The sequence below is a fragment of the Buceros rhinoceros genome, unplaced genomic scaffold (genome assembly GCF_000710305.1).
Source record: "Buceros rhinoceros silvestris isolate BGI_N320 unplaced genomic scaffold, ASM71030v1 scaffold9555, whole genome shotgun sequence".
In the NCBI taxonomy this organism is placed as follows: Eukaryota; Metazoa; Chordata; class Aves; order Bucerotiformes; family Bucerotidae; genus Buceros; species Buceros rhinoceros.
In genome coordinates this window covers 101,214-119,238 of record NW_010413471.1, presented here as the reverse complement: position 1 = coordinate 119,238, position 18,025 = coordinate 101,214, and the positions used below count along the sequence as shown (strand labels likewise).

Genomic DNA, 18,025 nt, shown 5'->3' with positions numbered 1-18,025 from the left:
AGGGAAAGACCTGGCTAAAAACTAACCTGGCAGAAGAAAGTTTTTTCATCTGGATCTGTTTTGCTGTGCTGTATAGTTATACAAATTCTATTAGAGTGAGATATATTGTAGGGTCTAATGTAGAGGGAGTTTCTACTCCTAGTAGTAATAGCACTTCTGCTTTAGTGGCCCTGCTTTGGGCAGGGCTGCTGCTCCTCCAAACTTCCATCACCTCTGTGTTTGTGGACAGATCCTGCTTTTGACCAAATCCAAATCCCATGTATGCCAAAATGTGCAAGTGCTAAGTATGTGGTGTCACAGTTGTGTCTGGTGCCAGCACTGAGGTCTAACTGGGTCTCTCCTGAGTCACATCAAGTACACTGTCAGTGGGAATAGAGGCTGAGTAGAGGGTTCGAGACAAGATATTTGCTGTCTCCTGAGGAGGAGGAACACCGGGACCTAGTGACTGATGGCTTCTCCAGGACCAGTTACTCCAGCCCTAACTGAGAATCGCTGTGGGGCTGTACTGAGTGCTCCTGGATCTGAGAGGAGCATGAAGGAAAAAAATGCGTTGTCAGAGTAATTTGTCTACAGTGTTTCAGAGTAAGGCATGCTTCTAGAAAGGTGACTGATGCTTACACACCTCCATGAAATGTTAGTTCAGTAAATTAGTTGTTTCAGAATTGTGAACACTTCTGAAAATTTACTTGCAGCGTTTGTTCTCTCTTGACTGCTGTTCTTTCATCCACACTGTTGAACAAGTGGGAAACTTTGTCTTTTGTGGTGGTGCAGATTTCAGCTGTTCTGAGGTTATGGAATAGAGACTGTGGAGCTGGCTGGGCAGAATTATTAACTACATCTACCCACTGTACGGAATTGCCTGCACTGCTTTGGCAATGTGCTGACCTTGGAGACAGAAAAGTCATGCTTCTGCACAGCTGTACATCTGGACTGGTATCCCCACCCTCCAAATAGCAGTACAGTGATTCAGTCTAGGCAACTAGAAGCAGTCAGTGCATGTGGATAAGCCCAGCTCTGGTGGGCTGAGCTAACAGGCTTTCTCAGTTAGCTGGAGGCTGGAGAATGTGCTGTGGAGTCATCAAAGCAGCTGGAGCTCTCCTGGTTCCATTGTACTTTAAAGGGCAAATCCCAATTCCATGTGATTCCATAACTTTGTGATTGTGTCCTGTCCCCCCTCCCTCCCCATTCCCTTCTCTCAAAGAGCTGAATGTTTTGGGTTTTTTTCTCCTGCTCCTGTGCCCCCTCCATGCCGTGATTGTGCATGATGGAGAGCTCACTATAGATTACATTTTATGCCCATTGTCATGTATTAGCCCTCGTCCAGTGCTTGTTGGGAAGCAGTGGACTCGGACCACATAGAAGCTCATCACTTTTATAACGGAAAAGTGCTCAGGAAGACCAAAATGGGAGCAATTCAGGAAAGAGCAACATGATGAAAATATCTGCTCAGATGCCATGTAGTGTGAAACTCTGGCAGTCTCAAGAGTGGAGAGTAGGTGTCTGTTTACGTCTCGACATGCGATGTGTGGGAAGGGAAGGTGGACTTTATTATGTGGCTGCCACAGATCTGATAGTTCTTTATGGCTTCTGGTTCAGCACCGCACAGTAGCCTTGTCTCTGATTCTCTGTTGCCTTTGAGATGTGCAGGCAGCTGATGTCTGGTTTGCACAGCACCTACAGACCCTTGTCACAGCAACCTTATAGGGTTGTCCAGGTTTTTCAACTGTAAGTGTTCTATCTTCTCTTACTAGCAATCCTCCAGCTAAGTGCAAGGCATGAAGACGAGGGGAAAATAAGATACATGTTCATGTTATCAGATCTTTGTGTTAGCATGTTTTATACAGACTGCAGTCATCAGGATCGCTCAGTCTGAGAGTAATGGTATCTGACTGAAGACTCTTGGCCTCAAGTTTTGAAAGAGTCAGAATTCAACATTTTGCATGCCAGGTACTCCTGAACCAAAAGGTCTCTGGCAGGCTACTCCACCAGCAGGGCTTTCAGCCTCCAGTGAGCCTGGCAGCTCCACCCTCAGCCTTCCTGAGGTTTCTCCATGCCATAGAAATGGGAAGGGCTTATCAGTATTAATGATAAACAGATGCAGTATTGTGGTTTAACTAGTATGCAAAAAGTTACTGTTGGAGAGGAGTTAATCGTGTTGAACTTAATATTAAACCTCAGCAGGTTACTTAATAGCTGTCACTGGTACTAAATGCAGCCCACCTGCATTGCTGCTTGTAGACACTGTCGCTGCTGGTTGACAGTTACTACTCTGAGACCTCTTAAATGTAATCTGCAATCCTCGTTAGCTGCCACAAAAGGAAATAGGTCAAAAACTTTCCTTGTTCTCTAAATACAGTATAAAGCATCTCTTAGTCTTTTTTCCATCCCATTAAAACTTTTTTTTTTCTCTTGGTGAATGTGGCTTCAATTTGACCAGGCTGAGAGACAGATTTGGGTTTTTTTTTTTACATTTCTTTATATTTTCTGGTGACTGCAGTTACTTATCTGTACCAACTGTATGACTGTAAATTTGAAGTGATTTATTAAAGGGTTTTCTGAGTTATGGGCAGATGGCTCTAAGCAGGATGTTAAGCTACAAAGAACTGAGTTTCTGTAATAGATTTTCTGACCAGGTCATTATATCAAGCTATTCTTTACCGTGGATATCCCAGCACTTTGTGTAAAATTTGGTACCTGTCTAGGTACCAGAGAACAATTTCTAGTGTGTTAACATGAACCTTCAAAAACTGTGAAAACAAGGACAAAACCAAAACAACAGAACAAAAAATCCCCTTGGCTTTCCAGAGGTTTTTATCAAAAAGTTTATCTGCTTGTAGAAAGACCTGAACTTTTGCGAGAGCTTTCACACCACTTAGAAAAATCTCTCTTTTGCTTGAGTACTCCTTGTGGGACTTTTGCCTCCTTATTTTCGAAGGGTGAAGAATCTAGAATATCTCTTTTCTCATCATTTTCCACAGCACTTGTCTAATCTTTATTGTCTCTAACCTCTGTCAAGCTGGGCTGAAGCTGGCCAACAGGTTCAAAAGTTGTTGGAACGGTTGTGGAGTATGACCTCATCAACCTGTTTCCTTATGTAGTGCTTCATCTCACTGAACTGCAAACTTCTGAGGGTTCGCTTCTATATAAAACCTTCTTCACACCCTGCAGTCAGTACCTACCACTGCTTGCAAGTTCACAGGATGTTATAGGTATTGTCTCCAGTGGTTGTTTATAATATATACAGCTGCATAGCTGCAAATCATTATAAACTGATTTTATGGCATTGGTATCATGCTGTGACAGTCAGATGATATTTACTTTTCTATGCATAAAATGGGCCTGTTAAACTTACAGGGACCCTGTGTAACCTCAGGGTTCAGAATGGGTGACTTGTCCTACTGTCTTACCTGTGTAAGCTGTAATTACTGAGAAATGCAGAGTATAAGTTAAAGGAGGGAGGAAATGCAGAGTATGGGTAAAAGCCACAAAACAGTGGAAAAAGTAATGTGCAAGCTAATACTGGAAATGAGAAGCGTGGGTTTGTAAGGAAGAGACCTGAAGCAATGAACAGCACCTGGAAGATAAGCTGTACTTCTGTGTATTTTCTTTTTCTTAAAAGGACAGTTGAGTGGTCAGCAGACCCAAAGATCGGTAAGCTGGTCCTGGCTTGACATGAGTCAGACCTTGCAAGCCTAGATCCTGTCTCTTTGTTGCTGTATTGCAGTATCTATGAGGCCACATGAAGCTGTTGCGTGGTGATCTACATGACTTTCTTGTCTGGTTTTGTTATGTGACTTGGGAACAGAGAAAAATTTTATCAGGAATTTGTAAGACACAGAGTATTACTGACTTCCTTGTGATGTTACCACGTGCAAAGAGTTGTATGTGCTGTAAGCACTGGTGAACACTCAAATACTTAAGAAATTTCTTTAATGTTACTTTTGTTGTCTAACCACAGAGCAAAACCTGGTGAGCCTGCTGCTCAGCCCTCTTTCCTCTGCTGGTATGTTTGAAGCAACAGTGCAAAAAGGGCTACAAAGGCAGCAGTTGTATCCCTTTCATGTAAAATAGCATCTGGACTGAGCCAAATAAAAAAGGAAATTAAAAACTTGGCAAAAGGTGTTTCTTAGAGCTTAAGTCTGGTGGCTTTTGGCATGCTAATGCTCATCATTGTGAGGCAATACTCTTCATTGTGAAGGCACATGATGCTCTGTATTGACCATCAGGGTAAATTTTTTTGGTATGTTTAAATATATCTATATATATCAATATTAATCACAATTGGACACGATGCTGAAAGTGAGAGTGGAGCCCATACGTTAGTAAAGCTTTCACTGTAGTGGCAGCTCTTCTTTGGAACTGCCGTTTTATAAAACTAGGGCCTCAGACATAGGGTGATTGTATTTACCTAACTGTGATCTAATGAGATTTTTCTCTTCATTTTTCACTTTAGCAAAGTATCCAGAGATCAAGAATCTGATGGGACCAGATCCACATTTAAAATGGATTGTATCTGGAATGGTTTTCATGCAGTTTCTAGCATGCTACCTGGTGAAAGATTTATCTTGGAAATGGATTTTCTTCTGGGCTTATGCTTTCGGGGGTTGCATCAACCATTCACTGACCCTAGCCATCCATGATATTTCACACAACGTCGCCTTTGGGAACAAGCAGGCCAAGTGGAACCGATGGTTTGCAGTCTTTGCCAACTTGCCAGTTGGCATCCCTTATTCTGCCTCCTTCAAGAAATACCACATCGACCATCATCGGTACCTTGGTGGGGACGGCCTGGATGTGGACATTCCCACAGACTTTGAAGGCTGGTTCTTCTGTACACCACTTCGGAAACTGCTTTGGCTTTTCCTCCAACCTTTTTTCTACAGTCTGAGACCACTCTATGTGAACCCCAAAGCAATTACACGGATGGAAATTTTTAATGCTCTTGTCCAGTTTTCTATAGACCTTATCGTTTACTACCTTTGGGGGCTCAAACCTATTATTTACTTAATAGCAGGTACAATTCTTTGCATGGGTGTACATCCCATTTCTGGCCACTTTATAGCAGAACACTACATGTTCTTAAAAGGGTACGAGACATACTCTTATTACGGACCTCTGAACTGGCTCACCTTTAATGTAGGCTACCACATGGAGCATCACGACTTCCCCAGCATTCCTGGATGCAGATTGCCTATGGTAAGTAAGTATGGCGTGAGCATGAGTGAATTGGATTTTTATGAAAGCTGGTAAATTGTCTCAAAGAAATAATTCCAATCATAGCAGTGGATCAATTAAAAAAAAAAAAGACAACGGAAGCTTTTTGGATTTGTTTCTAATTCTTTCATTTTAAACAGGAGATTGAGAGGACTAGCTAACAAACTGCTGTGATATTTAGTTTATTTGATAGGAACAAGAACACCTGAGCCTCAGAGGGCATGAGGAATACTTTTTGCATGATAAAATCTTTCAACAATACTCTAAGTTTCTCCATTTCCTTCCCTCAGCCACCAGGTTTGATCTCTTTGAAAGTCTAAAGGCCCATCTAAAGTGAGGCAGGTGGCAATTACTACTTGAAAGTTGTCTAATGATCGATCTGCTGACTTTATTGCTTGATTAACATAAAACAAAAGACTTTCTATTTTTGAGATGATGTAAGTACAGGGGCATGTTCCAGCCTGACAGAAGTAGCACGAGAAAACAAATCCCCACTCTACATGACTTGTAGCTCTGGTGCCCTGCCCACAGAAACTGAGGATGCCTCATCTGTCATTGGGAGAGTACTGTGGCTTTCCTCTTTTGAAAGTCAAGGCCCTTCTTATTTACATTTTATCAGTTGTGGGAATCAAATTTGCAAAGCCCAGGTGTCTAGGAATGGTTTTCAATCTCCCTCCAGGTATGTAGCTGCTCTTCTGGGTTTTAATGCAAGGGATCCTCAACAGGTGCTCACGGTGTTAGAGGTATGTGACTTTGAAGTATTACTCCTACATACAGATCTTCTGGTGTAGTAGGAATGAAATACCTGTCTCTGGACTGATGCAAAGTTGGGGGCTACTACTGCAACATCCTTCTGAGGTGGAGGTAGAGCTGAGGTCTGAGGTTCAAGAGCTGTGACCTCCCCACTGCTGCATAACGCATACAACATCTATGATCCAGTCAAATCCTGCTTTATGGGTTAATGTTCTTCATCACAGAAACACTAAGAGGAGCTTCAAAACAAGTGGAAATTTTCTTGTCATGTAGAATAGCATGGGGAGCCTCTACATAGCCTGCAGTTCTGTTTTAACATACCACCTTTACTACTGGAGGTCTTCCCGAGAGAAGCTGGCCATTCCTGGCGGGATTCAGAGCAGCTGGTAAAGCAGCCCACATCCACGTGTGAAGTTCTCCTGTCAGGCAGTCCCATTGCTGATACACCTGATAGCTCAGCTGGGAAGTGCATGAACTTCACTGTAGTTTCAAATGTTCAAAGTTGTTAGATAGGCTTATATATTTAGATTACTGAAATGTAAATAGAAGAGGAGGTTAGCTCTATAGCTTATGTAAGGGAGGTGAGTGATTAATTGAACTTGCAGAGACTGTTGCTCCAGACATGGTTGAGACCTGAAAAGCTCTTCCCCACCCACACCACAAATAGTTCAGCCTAGTTCCTTGAGGCTGTGCAGCAGCTGGAAGCCTCTGCCCTCCTGTGTAAAGAGGATAAGTTTGTCAACTGTTGTGGCATGACAGAACTATATGGAAAACTTGTAGTCTTTGAGTGATTAGTTACAAGTGAAAACCTATTAGGAAGTGAAAATCCTTTGGCAAAAAAGTCTTGTAGAAAATCCTTTGTCCGTTAAAAAAAGGTGGCTATACTTTTCTGAAAACTGTTAAGAATAATTCTCTGCGTCTTTGGTGGAAGGAGATAAGGGGATGGATCCTGTCTGAATAGCTTTAAAGTTTGAACTTTGTAACAGGTAGGGTAGAAGCCTACCCTTGCTCTCCTCTGCTTAACCTCCCCGTAAATTCTTCACTCAGCAAAGATAGTTTTTTTTTTCAGATCTAGTCTCTTAAGCACTTGAACATCTAGTAGTTGAATTGTATAATGTGAATGACCTCTCAATATAGTATTTTTATGTTTAATTATTGGCAAGTAGGAAGTGGAGTAAAGATCTGTATTTGGTTCCTGCATGATTGAGAGCAGGGGAGAAATAAGATCAGAGAATAACTGGATCTTAGTTTAGGCAAGTAGCTGGCTCTTCCTCTTGCTTATCAGAAAAGTAAATTTAGCTTTGTCCTTTGTTACAGGTGTGTCATTCAGAATGTTCTGAGTAATGTGTTTGCCACTGGAAAGACCTTTACCCTAGGAGTGTGACAAATTTGAAAGAGGAAGAATTAGGCTGTGCTGTAAGCTTAGATGTTAAAGATGATTGACATGAGAGTGCAGTAAGTACTTGTCCCACTGGTATGAAAGATTATACAAGAGACCACAAAATTTGATGTTATAATGAGAGACCTGCTCTAAAAAAACCCCTACAGACTGAGGACTAGATTAGTCTTTTCGTGAAGCCATATAGTTACAAGATACTGCATTGTTTACTGAATGAGTAAAAAGAGCCATTCTTCACTATCTATCTGATGAATTGGGTATATTATGGAGAGAGGGGACAGGAGGAGGGGGAACTCAGTGCTCTTCCTACAAACTGCTATAGAAACTGCAGCGTTACCAGAGGCAAACTAGTTACTCATTAAGCTTGTGGGAATAGGAAAAGACATGGTATGAAACCAGATTTATTAGACAGACAAGACTGGAAAACATGGTAGATGCACTGCTTTTGAATTGCAGATTTCATTAACCCTGTGATGGCCAGGAGGGCTCGTTTGAGTGCTTCCCCTCAGTCAAGGGCTACAGAGGGAATATCTGTAATGTGCATTCTAGCATTCTAAACATCATATTTTATATTTCAGCTTCTTGTCTTAAGCGTCTCTAGCTTCTGTATAGCTCCAGGACTACGGTCTATAACAGCCATGGTGAAATATCAGTTTGTAGTTAACTTCTGTGCCTGTCAGAGACAATGGAGTAGGATTTGGGTCCCGTTGCTGTGCTTTACAAGCACAAAACCAGAAGCAAACTTTCAGCTTATAAGATGCAATATCTTACCTACCACCTTGATCTATTTTGAAGAGTCTCAATATATCAGATGCCTAATAAGCTTCAAGCAGACTTTGCAATCCCCTGTTACCTTTCCATGACAACTTCACAAACGAGCAATAAATCAAGACTTACAGTTGAGATCTGTAAGGAGGAAATGATCGAGGAATTGAAGCAAACTAACCATCTCCAATGCAATATGGAGAGCTTGAGGGGGACGTCAGGACTAGGATTTAGTACTTCGTCACAGTGCCGTCCTCTTTGAGACAATCTGTGATCTGGCTGCAAAACTTGCTACCTAGAACTGCTGCAGGTTTTGTACTGCAACCACACTGTAACATGAAGCATGGCTCTGCCAGCCTCAAACATACCTAATAGATGTTGTTTAATGGTGTATTTAAAAGGGAATCTGCATAAAACCCCTATTACTTTCTGCCCTCCCACCTCCCAGATTTTCTGGTAAAGAAGATAATTTTGTTTTACATATGGAGATGCTACAAGAAATTACAATAGATGAGCTGTTTTGGTCAGGAAACTTTTGCATAGATCCATTGTAAAAGAGAAACCACTTTTGAAATGCTTTCCTGCCATGTGATAGGAAAATGGGAACATGCACCTAACAAACTTCCTTGTCTTTTCCATAAGAAAACCCTTCAGAAATCCTCCCTTTTACTACATTAATTAAATTTTTTTATTTCCCCCATTCCTTTATCACAACTATTTTATTGTAGCTTACCTTCTCTGGTCCACTGTTTCTGTACTTCTACAGTTGTCTTGCCCTGAGCACAGGGACCTTGCCCCGACGATTTCCTTGCACAAAGCCAAGCAGAGCAAAGAACTGCTTCATGTAGGTATGAGTTACTGTCTTGCAGCTGGTCTAGGGTAACACTCCAGTGTAAGCCCCTCATAATTTCTTATGGTTTGTTCTTATGGATGTTCTTTGTGCACAAGGAAGTCATCCACCACCTGATGCTGGAAAGCTCCTTGCCGGCTATGAGTGGGCTGCCTGCTTCCAGAATACGCTGTATCTTTTTCAAAATTCACTGCTAGGTATTTTGATTAATCATCTTAATTATCAAATAATACTTGTCTCCTAGGTGCCTGTTTTAAATCTGTAATGTAACTGCAGGATATATGAACAGAATATATTTCAGTGCAAGTTTCCAGACCTGCATGTTGTGTTCACCTGAGCTCTTGAGCACTATGCCTAGACCATACTGCTGCTCATATTTGCTGGAAGTGTGGAAACTATCGGGTTGAACACAGACATGTTGTTTATTGGCCTCTTCTCTGAGCCATTTTTTCCTACTTTGGCACTGGGGTCATTTTTAGTTAGCCTTTGGTGCTAGAGGGCACAGCCGATGCCTGAAACATTGTTCCTAGGAGCTGCATTGGTTTCTGTGAATCTCCAGCCCTCTGCTTCCGTGTGCAAGGGACAACACAGAATAATTTTCTGAAATCTGGCAGTGGTCAGAGTCTAACATGATCAAGAGCTCTGCAGAATAATTTAACTAGCTGAGAAAATGTGTCTGGTTCAGACCATTGTTTCTGTGGGCAAGAAATATATGGGGGTTCTGGAGAAGAGGGGAATGGTGGACTCACCATATGAACTTGGCTAGTATAGATGAGGGATGTTTCAAGTTGAAAATCAGGCAGAACTTCTAAAACAGAGGTAGGAGGGAAGGTCTGTAAGCAGCAGTGTGCTAGGGGAATGACCACATCAGAGCTGGGGTGAAGCTCCTGGGGCTGGGTATATGAGAACCCATTTGTGTTTGCATAAGGCCTCATTAGTGGATTTAATTCAAGGGAGCTTTCTGTCGAAATAGTCCTCCCTCTCATCCTCTGGCTATTTCAATTACCCAACTGGTAAAAGAGAGGATACAAAACCCAGATAAAGTTATTTCTCACTGTGGTTATAGAAGTAGCGCAGGGAATTAAATCTGCATCTCCAGAGATCTTACGTGGTGCCTGGAAATCACCCTTCTTCCAGTCACTAACAAATATCTCTAAGGGAAATGCTGATATTGTCTGAATCACATTTGAAGTACAGACCAGCTCTTTAAAGCAGGATATAAGGAATTATTAGGAAGGCATTATTCAGTGAAAGGCATGATACAATCCACCTCCAGCAGAGCACTACCACGCCATGAGCGCAAGGAGTGCGTAGGGGCTGAGGTACAACGTCAAAGATCTTAACGGAACTTGTACATTATCCAGCCTACCTCACAGGGAAGTATCTGTGAGGAAGCTGAATTAATGAGGTAACTAGCAGCGAGCAGTTCTGGCTTACAATTTAACTTTTGCTGGGATTCTTACTTTTTCACAGTTAGTCAAAATGATGCTTTAAGGTTCCACCATTACATTTCGGATGCCGATGAGACCCTCCTCCTGGATGACAGTTCCTGGGTGACCTGTTTGCTTTTCACTGGAAGTCTGTGCCGTACTCAGCATAGCCGACTTTAAAATTGTGCAGGGTTTTTAGAGAGAGAAGTCATGCTGTCCAGCAAGACTGGAACAGAGCACTGTTTGTTTAGGAGGTGGAGCTGTAATAAAACAATGCCCAAGCAGTTTATGAGCAAACGTATAATAGTTAACAGACTCTGCTGCCTCATAAGCATGTTCAAAAATCAGAGCATCGAGCTGGAACAGGGACTGCTAATAACTTGGGAATCCTCATAGTCCCCTGAACTGTCGGGTTTGAAACCTCTTTGTCCTCTGGTTCTGGCCTTACTCCCACTATAAGCACCACCCCCAATGATGTGCAATGTTTCTCTGATGGCAACAGTCTTAAGAATTGGGGATCTGTAACAGGGATGAAATTTTAATAGACTCGTCATCTAATAATGAATCTTGCAGCATTTTTAACACCAGACTGCGGAGAATGTACCGCCTCTGCAATTTCCTCTGCCTGCCGGAGGAACCTGTCTCAGATTTGCATTGTGGTAGCAGAATGGAGAAAAGAAAATTAAGCGGAGGCAAGGCTGTGTCTAGCACTTTCTCAATGGGTATTTATCTCCTACCTGGAACACTCAGCAGACAAGTATTTTGAGCGGAAAACAAGGCTTTACAGCATGTTGGAGTCTTGGCCAATTATAAAGTGGATTAGGCATCTCACTGTGGAGATCCCCCCACCTCCAAAATGGGATAAAATAGTTCTGACTGAAGGCAGTGATCCATCATCTTTCAAATTCTGACATTGTGAGGCAAAACTTACATCAGAAATGTGCTAAGAAGCATCTAAATGTATCTCAGTACATCTCATTTGGCTGAACTTCAGAAGCTCACAAGCAATAACAAGTAACTTCAGGTTATGGCTGTGGTATCAGATCTGAATGTGAAGACTGAAACCCACTTGACACTGTGCAGCTAAACAGCTTGTTCTCTCTCTTCCTCTTCCAGGTGAAGAAGATTGCAGCAGAATATTATGATAACCTCCCACAACACCAGTCCTGGATTCGAGTTCTGTGGGACTTTGTTTTCGATGACACTATTGGTCCTTACTCAAGGGTTAAGAGACTATGCAAGCTGGCAAAAGAAAGCTAATGGACTGGCTCTGCCTGCTGCTTTGGTGTTTGCTTTGGTGTTCACTTGCATGACTTGAGTTTTCTGCAGAAGTAGAAGGACGTTTGTGTGTGCGCTGAATTAGCATTGGTGCGTGCTCCTTAGAACAAGAGGATGAATGTGAAAATGAAGCAACTGGGTGCACTATTTTAGACTACTGATACTTTTAAATAAAGGATATTTGTGTATGTAACCCTGAGAAACTAGATTAGACAAGCTATGATATGTGAACCTTTGGTCTAGGCTCAGAATTTACTTCCTGGGCCATGTGTGCCAAAGTCTGAGTTTTGGCCTGGTCTGCAGCGGAGAATGCTTGGTGCATGCATGTGTGAACACGCGTGTGTGTAGTTTAGGACTGGTTTCTCTTCATAGCAGATGAGATGTAGATGCTCTGCGTGCACAAGACCGTGAAGCCGGAAGGACTGGCACGCAGTAGTAATGATACTTCTTGGAGAACGCAAGGGTGCCTTTATCTCAGTGTCTTGTCTAATCTAATATCTGACTTCTGATAATTGCTGATAGCAGAGATTTGGTATATGCAATGAAATATGTGTATATTTTTGTACACTTGTATCATTAGTTTAGTAGCTGCTGTTTGACTTTTATTCTAGGCCTTTGTATAGAACTTTCCTGAATGCATTTCTGTTTTTGGGATCTAATACTCACTGTAGCTAACTAACCGGCAGAGCTGAACTGTGGCATGGAGAAACCCTTCCTTTAGTCTTCTACTAGCTGCCTGATCAACAGCATGGATATGCACCTGGAGGAACTGGGTGGTCCTTTCTCACTCACCTTTTCAGCAGCATTCATAACTTCATGTTTCCCATCCTTTTCCCCACTGGAAGTGTTCCTGGGAATGGAAAGCTTCTAGTTTTAATTGCTGCTTGCCAAGATTGTTAATGTTCTTGATCGCCTATCTATAGGTCTTCTCTATATTATATCCCTTTCTGTGCACAGGAGTTAATTATAATACTCTGTAATTGGAGTATTATACAGCTATAATACTCCAGCTGTATAAAAGTTGCCTCTGATGATGTTAAGGAGATATACCCAGAACATGATGCTTGGGGTTGTCTCTCTCCCTATGCGTCTTACCTTGTGCTATTGACGTTAACCTCCATCTGTCATTTCTGCCCACTGGAATAGTTAAATCTTCCTGCCTGTCCTCTCCAACTGTAACTTCTGGCTGACCTCAATAACTATGAATCATCACAAAACCTCAATCACCATATCTTTCTCCAGGCAGAACAGTATCTTGTGAGTCAGGTGTTCAGAATCTGTCTAATAACTTCCCTCCACCCTGGAAAGCAAAGTAATTTCTGGCCTTACTAAGTGGTTAAAAGAGAGAGCTATAAAGGTCCTCCTATACTCTAACCCTTTAACAGTTTGACTTTTTTGTATTCTTCTGGAAATCCTTGTCTGTAAAATGACAAGGATTATTGGATTATTGTGCATTCCCCTTGGTCCCTCAAAGTAACCTACTCCACCCAGGAAGCCCGATTTCCTTCACAACGTCGTTCCTTCCTCCGACAGCACGGGCTCCAGTGAGTCAGTCTGTTTGCTAGCCTGGCACACCAGGCAGCTGAGCTAGCCTGCTGTAATTTGGGTTCTTCCTCATCTGTTTCCACTCCCTACATATTTCTCACCTGTCTGATTTTGGCAGTTGGGTAAATACCCAGGTTTGCGCAGCAGTGCAAGATCCTTTGTGATGCAGGGCCTGAATAACAGTTCATTCACAGATAGTGCTTCTGTCCATGGGTTGAGCTTCCAGGAAAGAAGAGGAAGAATGGAGCTTCTTCTCACACTTCAGACTTCACTGGCTCCTCAGCAAAGAACATGCTTAAGATGTTATGATGGCTTAACTATTAAAGCCTCTTTTCTCCTAAAGAAAGAAGCTTTGGTGTAGAAATTCCACTAACTTCTTTGTATCTTAAGAATCTTTTTTTTTTTTTTTAATAAATGTAATTCAGTGCTGCTGGCAGTCTAGGATCACATATTCACCTCCTGCACCCTTAGCAAGCTGCTCCTCAACAGTTTTGGCCAACTTAACAAGTTAATATAAAAGCCATAATAAAGATTATGTTATCGGCCTCAATATGACTGTTGTCCTTCTCCAAGGAGAGTGACCGTTCTGTAGTTCCCTTACTGGGCCATTCCAGGCTGCTGTCACATATGTGGGCTATAGATGATTACTAGCCTAGCCTGACTCAGAGGCTATGGTGTGAACAGAAGCTAACCAAAACTGCTTCTTATCCTGCCTCCCATGAGAATTTCTATCACCATCCCAGCTGGCTTTGCCTGGAGAGCCCCACAGCCCTCCTGCTCTCCATCTCCATGGAAATTGGAAGTGGCTGGAGGTCTGATGCCTGCAGATGCATGGTGTGAGCTGAGTTTCAGCGTGTGTGGGTGCTGCTGGAGAAGGCTGTGATCTTGTCCTCTCCATGGATACACTTGTCCTTGCCACTTCCAGTGATGCTGGCAGGAGGGGTTTTCTCATAGCCACAGGGCATATGGCTCTGGGTTAAAAGTGCGTTAGGGCTCTAGTTTTATTCTCTGTTTAAAAATTAATCCAGATCTCCTTCGTTGTGTGGCTACATTAATGCTCTGGCAAGGGGAGAGAGAGGAACAAGTAGCTGTATGATAGGCTGGTGAGGAGGTTAATGTCCTTTTTTTTTTCCTGCTATGTAAAAGATGCCTGTGGGCTGCCCTGTTGCAGCAGCTCAACAAGCCCAGCATGAAGGCACATGCTTCTCTACAGAGGCAACAGGAAAACAGGATTAGTGTCTCGGAGAAGGAAATCCTCTGGCAGTGCCACTAGCAAAAATAAGCTGCCCTGCACATCCCTGTTGCTGAAGCCGTAAGCTGTGACCCAGCAAAGTGCTTGTGATGCCAGGACTGCTCCCCTGCCCCATCAGCCAAGGTTCTCCTGTCACCCCCACGCACTTTGCTCCCACAGCTATTGAGTAAGGAAGTGGCTCTGTGCAAATGTCTTTCTTTAGCCTATTATGTCTTAATTAGACAAGGCCTGCAAAGGTAGAGGAACAAAGTAAGAAAAACTCATTTACAGCAGGTGGCTGATGTTAACAGAGAGCACCTGGCAGCCAGGCTGTACCCCTGGCCTGAATTACACCACCATCATTACTGACCTTGGGCATAACTCACCTTCCAAGGGAGCGGGGGGAATAGTGAACCATGCCAGGTCCCAACTTCCTGATGCTTAATTAGGATTATGGGAGAGTTTCATAGAACAGTTGTGATCATCTGGGAGGCAGCAGTTTTTAAAGAAGGCACTTGCCATTGTCAGGTATGCCATTAAATGGTTTATAATTAAGAATTGCATGAGCTACTGTGTGAGACTCCTGCAAAAGAGCATTACACTCCCTGCTGTTATTGATGCTTGTCTGTGCTCTTCCTACCAGAAAGGATCCTTCTCCTGGTCCTGGTGTTGTATTGTGGTGCACATCAATGGCTGTCTGCTTTAGAGCCCATGTGGAACTCCTACCCCACTGTTTAACCTGTCTCTTGTCTTCCATTGGCATTAAACAGCTAAGAGACATCACCCTCTTTCCTAAAAGGCTGATTGGGTTGCTTTGAAGAGTGCTGAAGGAGACCTGGATGCTCTCCAAGTCAAAGCAGGTAACATTTTAGAACAAACTCCATGGCACAGCTCAGCCCACCTCCTCTCCTGGGTCTCCTGCTGCTGGCAAGCAGTCCTTCCTGCTTCCCGTTGTGCTCCATGAGGTCTGTGGGACACAAGCAAGGAGACAACCACTTGGCCTGCTGCACCAGGCTCTGCTCCCAAAACCTGGCTTTTAATGGCTTTTTTTTTTTTCTGGCTTTTAAAGAGAAATCTTCAGGAAGGCCACCACTGGGTGTGCACCATTCAGCGTTTGGTGTCCTGTACTCATATCTTTGAGTACAGTTTCTGTGAAATAAAGCTCAAGACCTGCACAACATTAACAAATGTAACGTGAGATATTAACAAGTGTCTCTGATTCAGCAGTGCTGTGCCAGTGATTTCAGCTTACATCCTCCTAATGCATAAATACCTGACTTTCATTTACTGGGGAGCCCTTACAAGGGCAGGTCATGGGGCCTGGGTTTTTTCCAGTGATGTCAGATAATGATGCAGTGGGACAGTTAGTGGTGGCGTAAGCAACTGTCCTTCACTGACTTTGGCAAAAAGGTGCTGAGGCTGCTGCAGCCTGATAGCAGGAGGTGGTGCTCAGCTGGCGATGCGAGGAGGGCTGGGCAGGTGACAGCCACCTCTCCTGTAAAAGGAGGCAGGGCTGCTGCCATTGCACCAGGGCTCTCCCCTTGTGCTCTGCAGCGCTGGCTGGGCAGAGCTGCCCTCCCACGGTGAGGCTCAGTCACCTTCCCCTGCAGTCAACCCAAGCGACACAAAAGCTCAAGAGCTCCAGGGACGAATGAAACAAAGGCAGGCAGGGCCATGTGGACAATAAACAGTTTATTACCAATATGAACACAGATACTGTGATGCACTGACGTACCATTTTTTTTATATTGTGATAACTCTGAGACAAAGAACTTGTTGGCTGACAACTAACATGTCTCTTTCTTCTGGTGATGCCACAATACATTTCTGTTGGCAAAGGATCTTCATTTACATTGCAGACTACTAGTAAAATTACTTTGAAGTCATCTATCAAAAGCAAATGGTTCACGTGTGTTCTTATCTACTACTAAAAAGAAAGGTAATACATTTAAATAAGCAAATACAAAATACAAAAAAGGCTGACAAATCCAATGTGCAGTGTCAGATGAAATCTAAAAAATCCAGAAATTTAAAATTTAATATTCTTTAGATTAAGACTTTTAAAATGAAGCGAATCCAAGGCAGCAGCAAGCTTCAAAGTGTGCTGAGTCTGCTAATAAAAAGGGTATAAGAACAAAGACAGTGCCGGTGTCCTCTCTCACCATCTTGCATGACCTTGGTACACTTAGAAATGATCCGATCTTCCTAGCATTCTTAGTACCGTCCAAATGCTTTGCAATCATTATGTTGTACTGATTCTACTCAACTCCTGCCGTATGGCTAGAAAACCAAACCAAACAGTTAATGCATAATGTTACACCCAGTGTGATGGAAAATGCTAATTATAAACAAAGGCTGCAGAAAGTACACGCTGGTAAAAGGATGAGTGGAGGGTACAAGGATGAGTAAGGGTAAGCAGTCAGCTGTTTGCTTGCAAACTGCGGTACTGGTTAAAGACGTTGCATCTGTGGTTTATGTGAATGCCTTATTTTGCACTGGAATGAACTAGGGAGGCTCTGAGGGCCAAGCTGCTGGAACGGGAGCGTATGGGCGAGGGTCTCCTCAACTGCAAACTGCCTCGAGGTTACGTGAGCACACAGGTCTAGGGCAAGGGGATGGGGAATGGATTTTAGCTGGTTTACAGTCTCCTCTTTTTCCCCTTCTGTGTGAATCTCAGATGAGGAGTGCAGGGTGTTGGCATGCATCTTCATATGCCCTAATGCAAGCTTCAAATAGGTATTTTGCTGTACATTTCAATAACGGCCCTGAAAAATACATTTAGACCTATATTGCAGAGCAATTTATAAAAAAAGTTCTGACATATTTAGTACAGCTGATGTACTTTTCAATTAATTATAAAAATACGTGTCTATTTGGAAAGCTGTAATTGAGTGAAGGTCTGCAATAGCTCTTCAAGCACAGGAAGCCTACAGAAGATGCTCAGGAAGGATTTTTGGTTTGTCTTCGCCTCATCCCGTACCTGTGTGGCCAGCTAGTTTCAAGGGATTTCACGCTCCCTGGTTGTGATAAATTAACACGCCATGGGCTATGGGCAGGCCCTTTCTCACCCTCCCACTTGTGAGAAACACCAACCACTGAATTTCTCACAGATTGGGAGTGAAAATACTTGTGTCAACAGCGTAAAAATAAAGGATGTAAAGACAATGTCATGATCAGAGCTCAGATAAAGTAGATGCTTATTCTTCAAATGTGAATGTACATCAGTCAGAGCTGGTCAGAGAAGTCTGAAAACACCAGGGAACTCTCTGCAGTTCCTATCATCTTATCTACAGGAAATTAGTCATAAAGGTGAGAAAAATAATAATTTTTCTCTTTCTTACCATCAATTATCTCCTCTTTCACTTTGTGTAACTCTCTTACAACTTCCTCCAATATTTCCTGATGAGACAAAACACAAGTCAGCTGCTCAGAATTTCCTTCTAACTGGTGGAAGAAAATGCAAATTTAACATGGTTGTGCTTGTCCCCCGCCTCCACTGACGATCAGAGCCTAGCACAGCTAACAGCTACATCTGCACTCCCAGGCCAAAGATGCAGAAG

General features: G+C 42.9%; 2 protein-coding genes across 4 annotated transcripts in view; one reads left to right on the top strand and one right to left on the bottom strand.

Moving 5' to 3' along the window:
* The window catches only part of DEGS2 (delta(4)-desaturase, sphingolipid 2), a 13,578-nt gene extending 1,907 nt beyond the window's left edge, over positions 1-11,671 (top strand). Inside the window, exons 2-3 of one of the 2 annotated variants that reach the window (XM_010136758.1) lie at positions 4,459-5,196; positions 11,528-11,671. In XM_010136758.1, coding sequence (XP_010135060.1) covers positions 4,480-5,196; positions 11,528-11,671 — 861 coding nt within the window. In that variant the 5' untranslated portion in view covers positions 4,459-4,479. Of the gene's footprint in view, positions 1-4,455; positions 5,197-11,527 lie in introns of those variants that run through there. The other variant, XM_010136759.1, reaches the window with a different exon arrangement.
* A 4,466-nt stretch (positions 11,672-16,137) lies between these two features.
* Positions 16,138-18,025, bottom strand: part of EVL (Enah/Vasp-like) — an 89,072-nt gene continuing 87,184 nt past the window's right edge. Inside the window, exons 11-12 of one of the 2 annotated variants that reach the window (XM_010136757.1) lie at positions 17,807-17,864; positions 16,138-16,745 (exon numbers count right to left, since the gene is read on the bottom strand). In XM_010136757.1, the coding sequence (XP_010135059.1) occupies positions 16,708-16,745; positions 17,807-17,864 (96 nt within the window). In that variant the 3' untranslated portion in view covers positions 16,138-16,707. The remainder of the gene's footprint in view (positions 16,746-17,806; positions 17,865-18,025) is intronic. The other variant, XM_010136756.1, reaches the window with a different exon arrangement.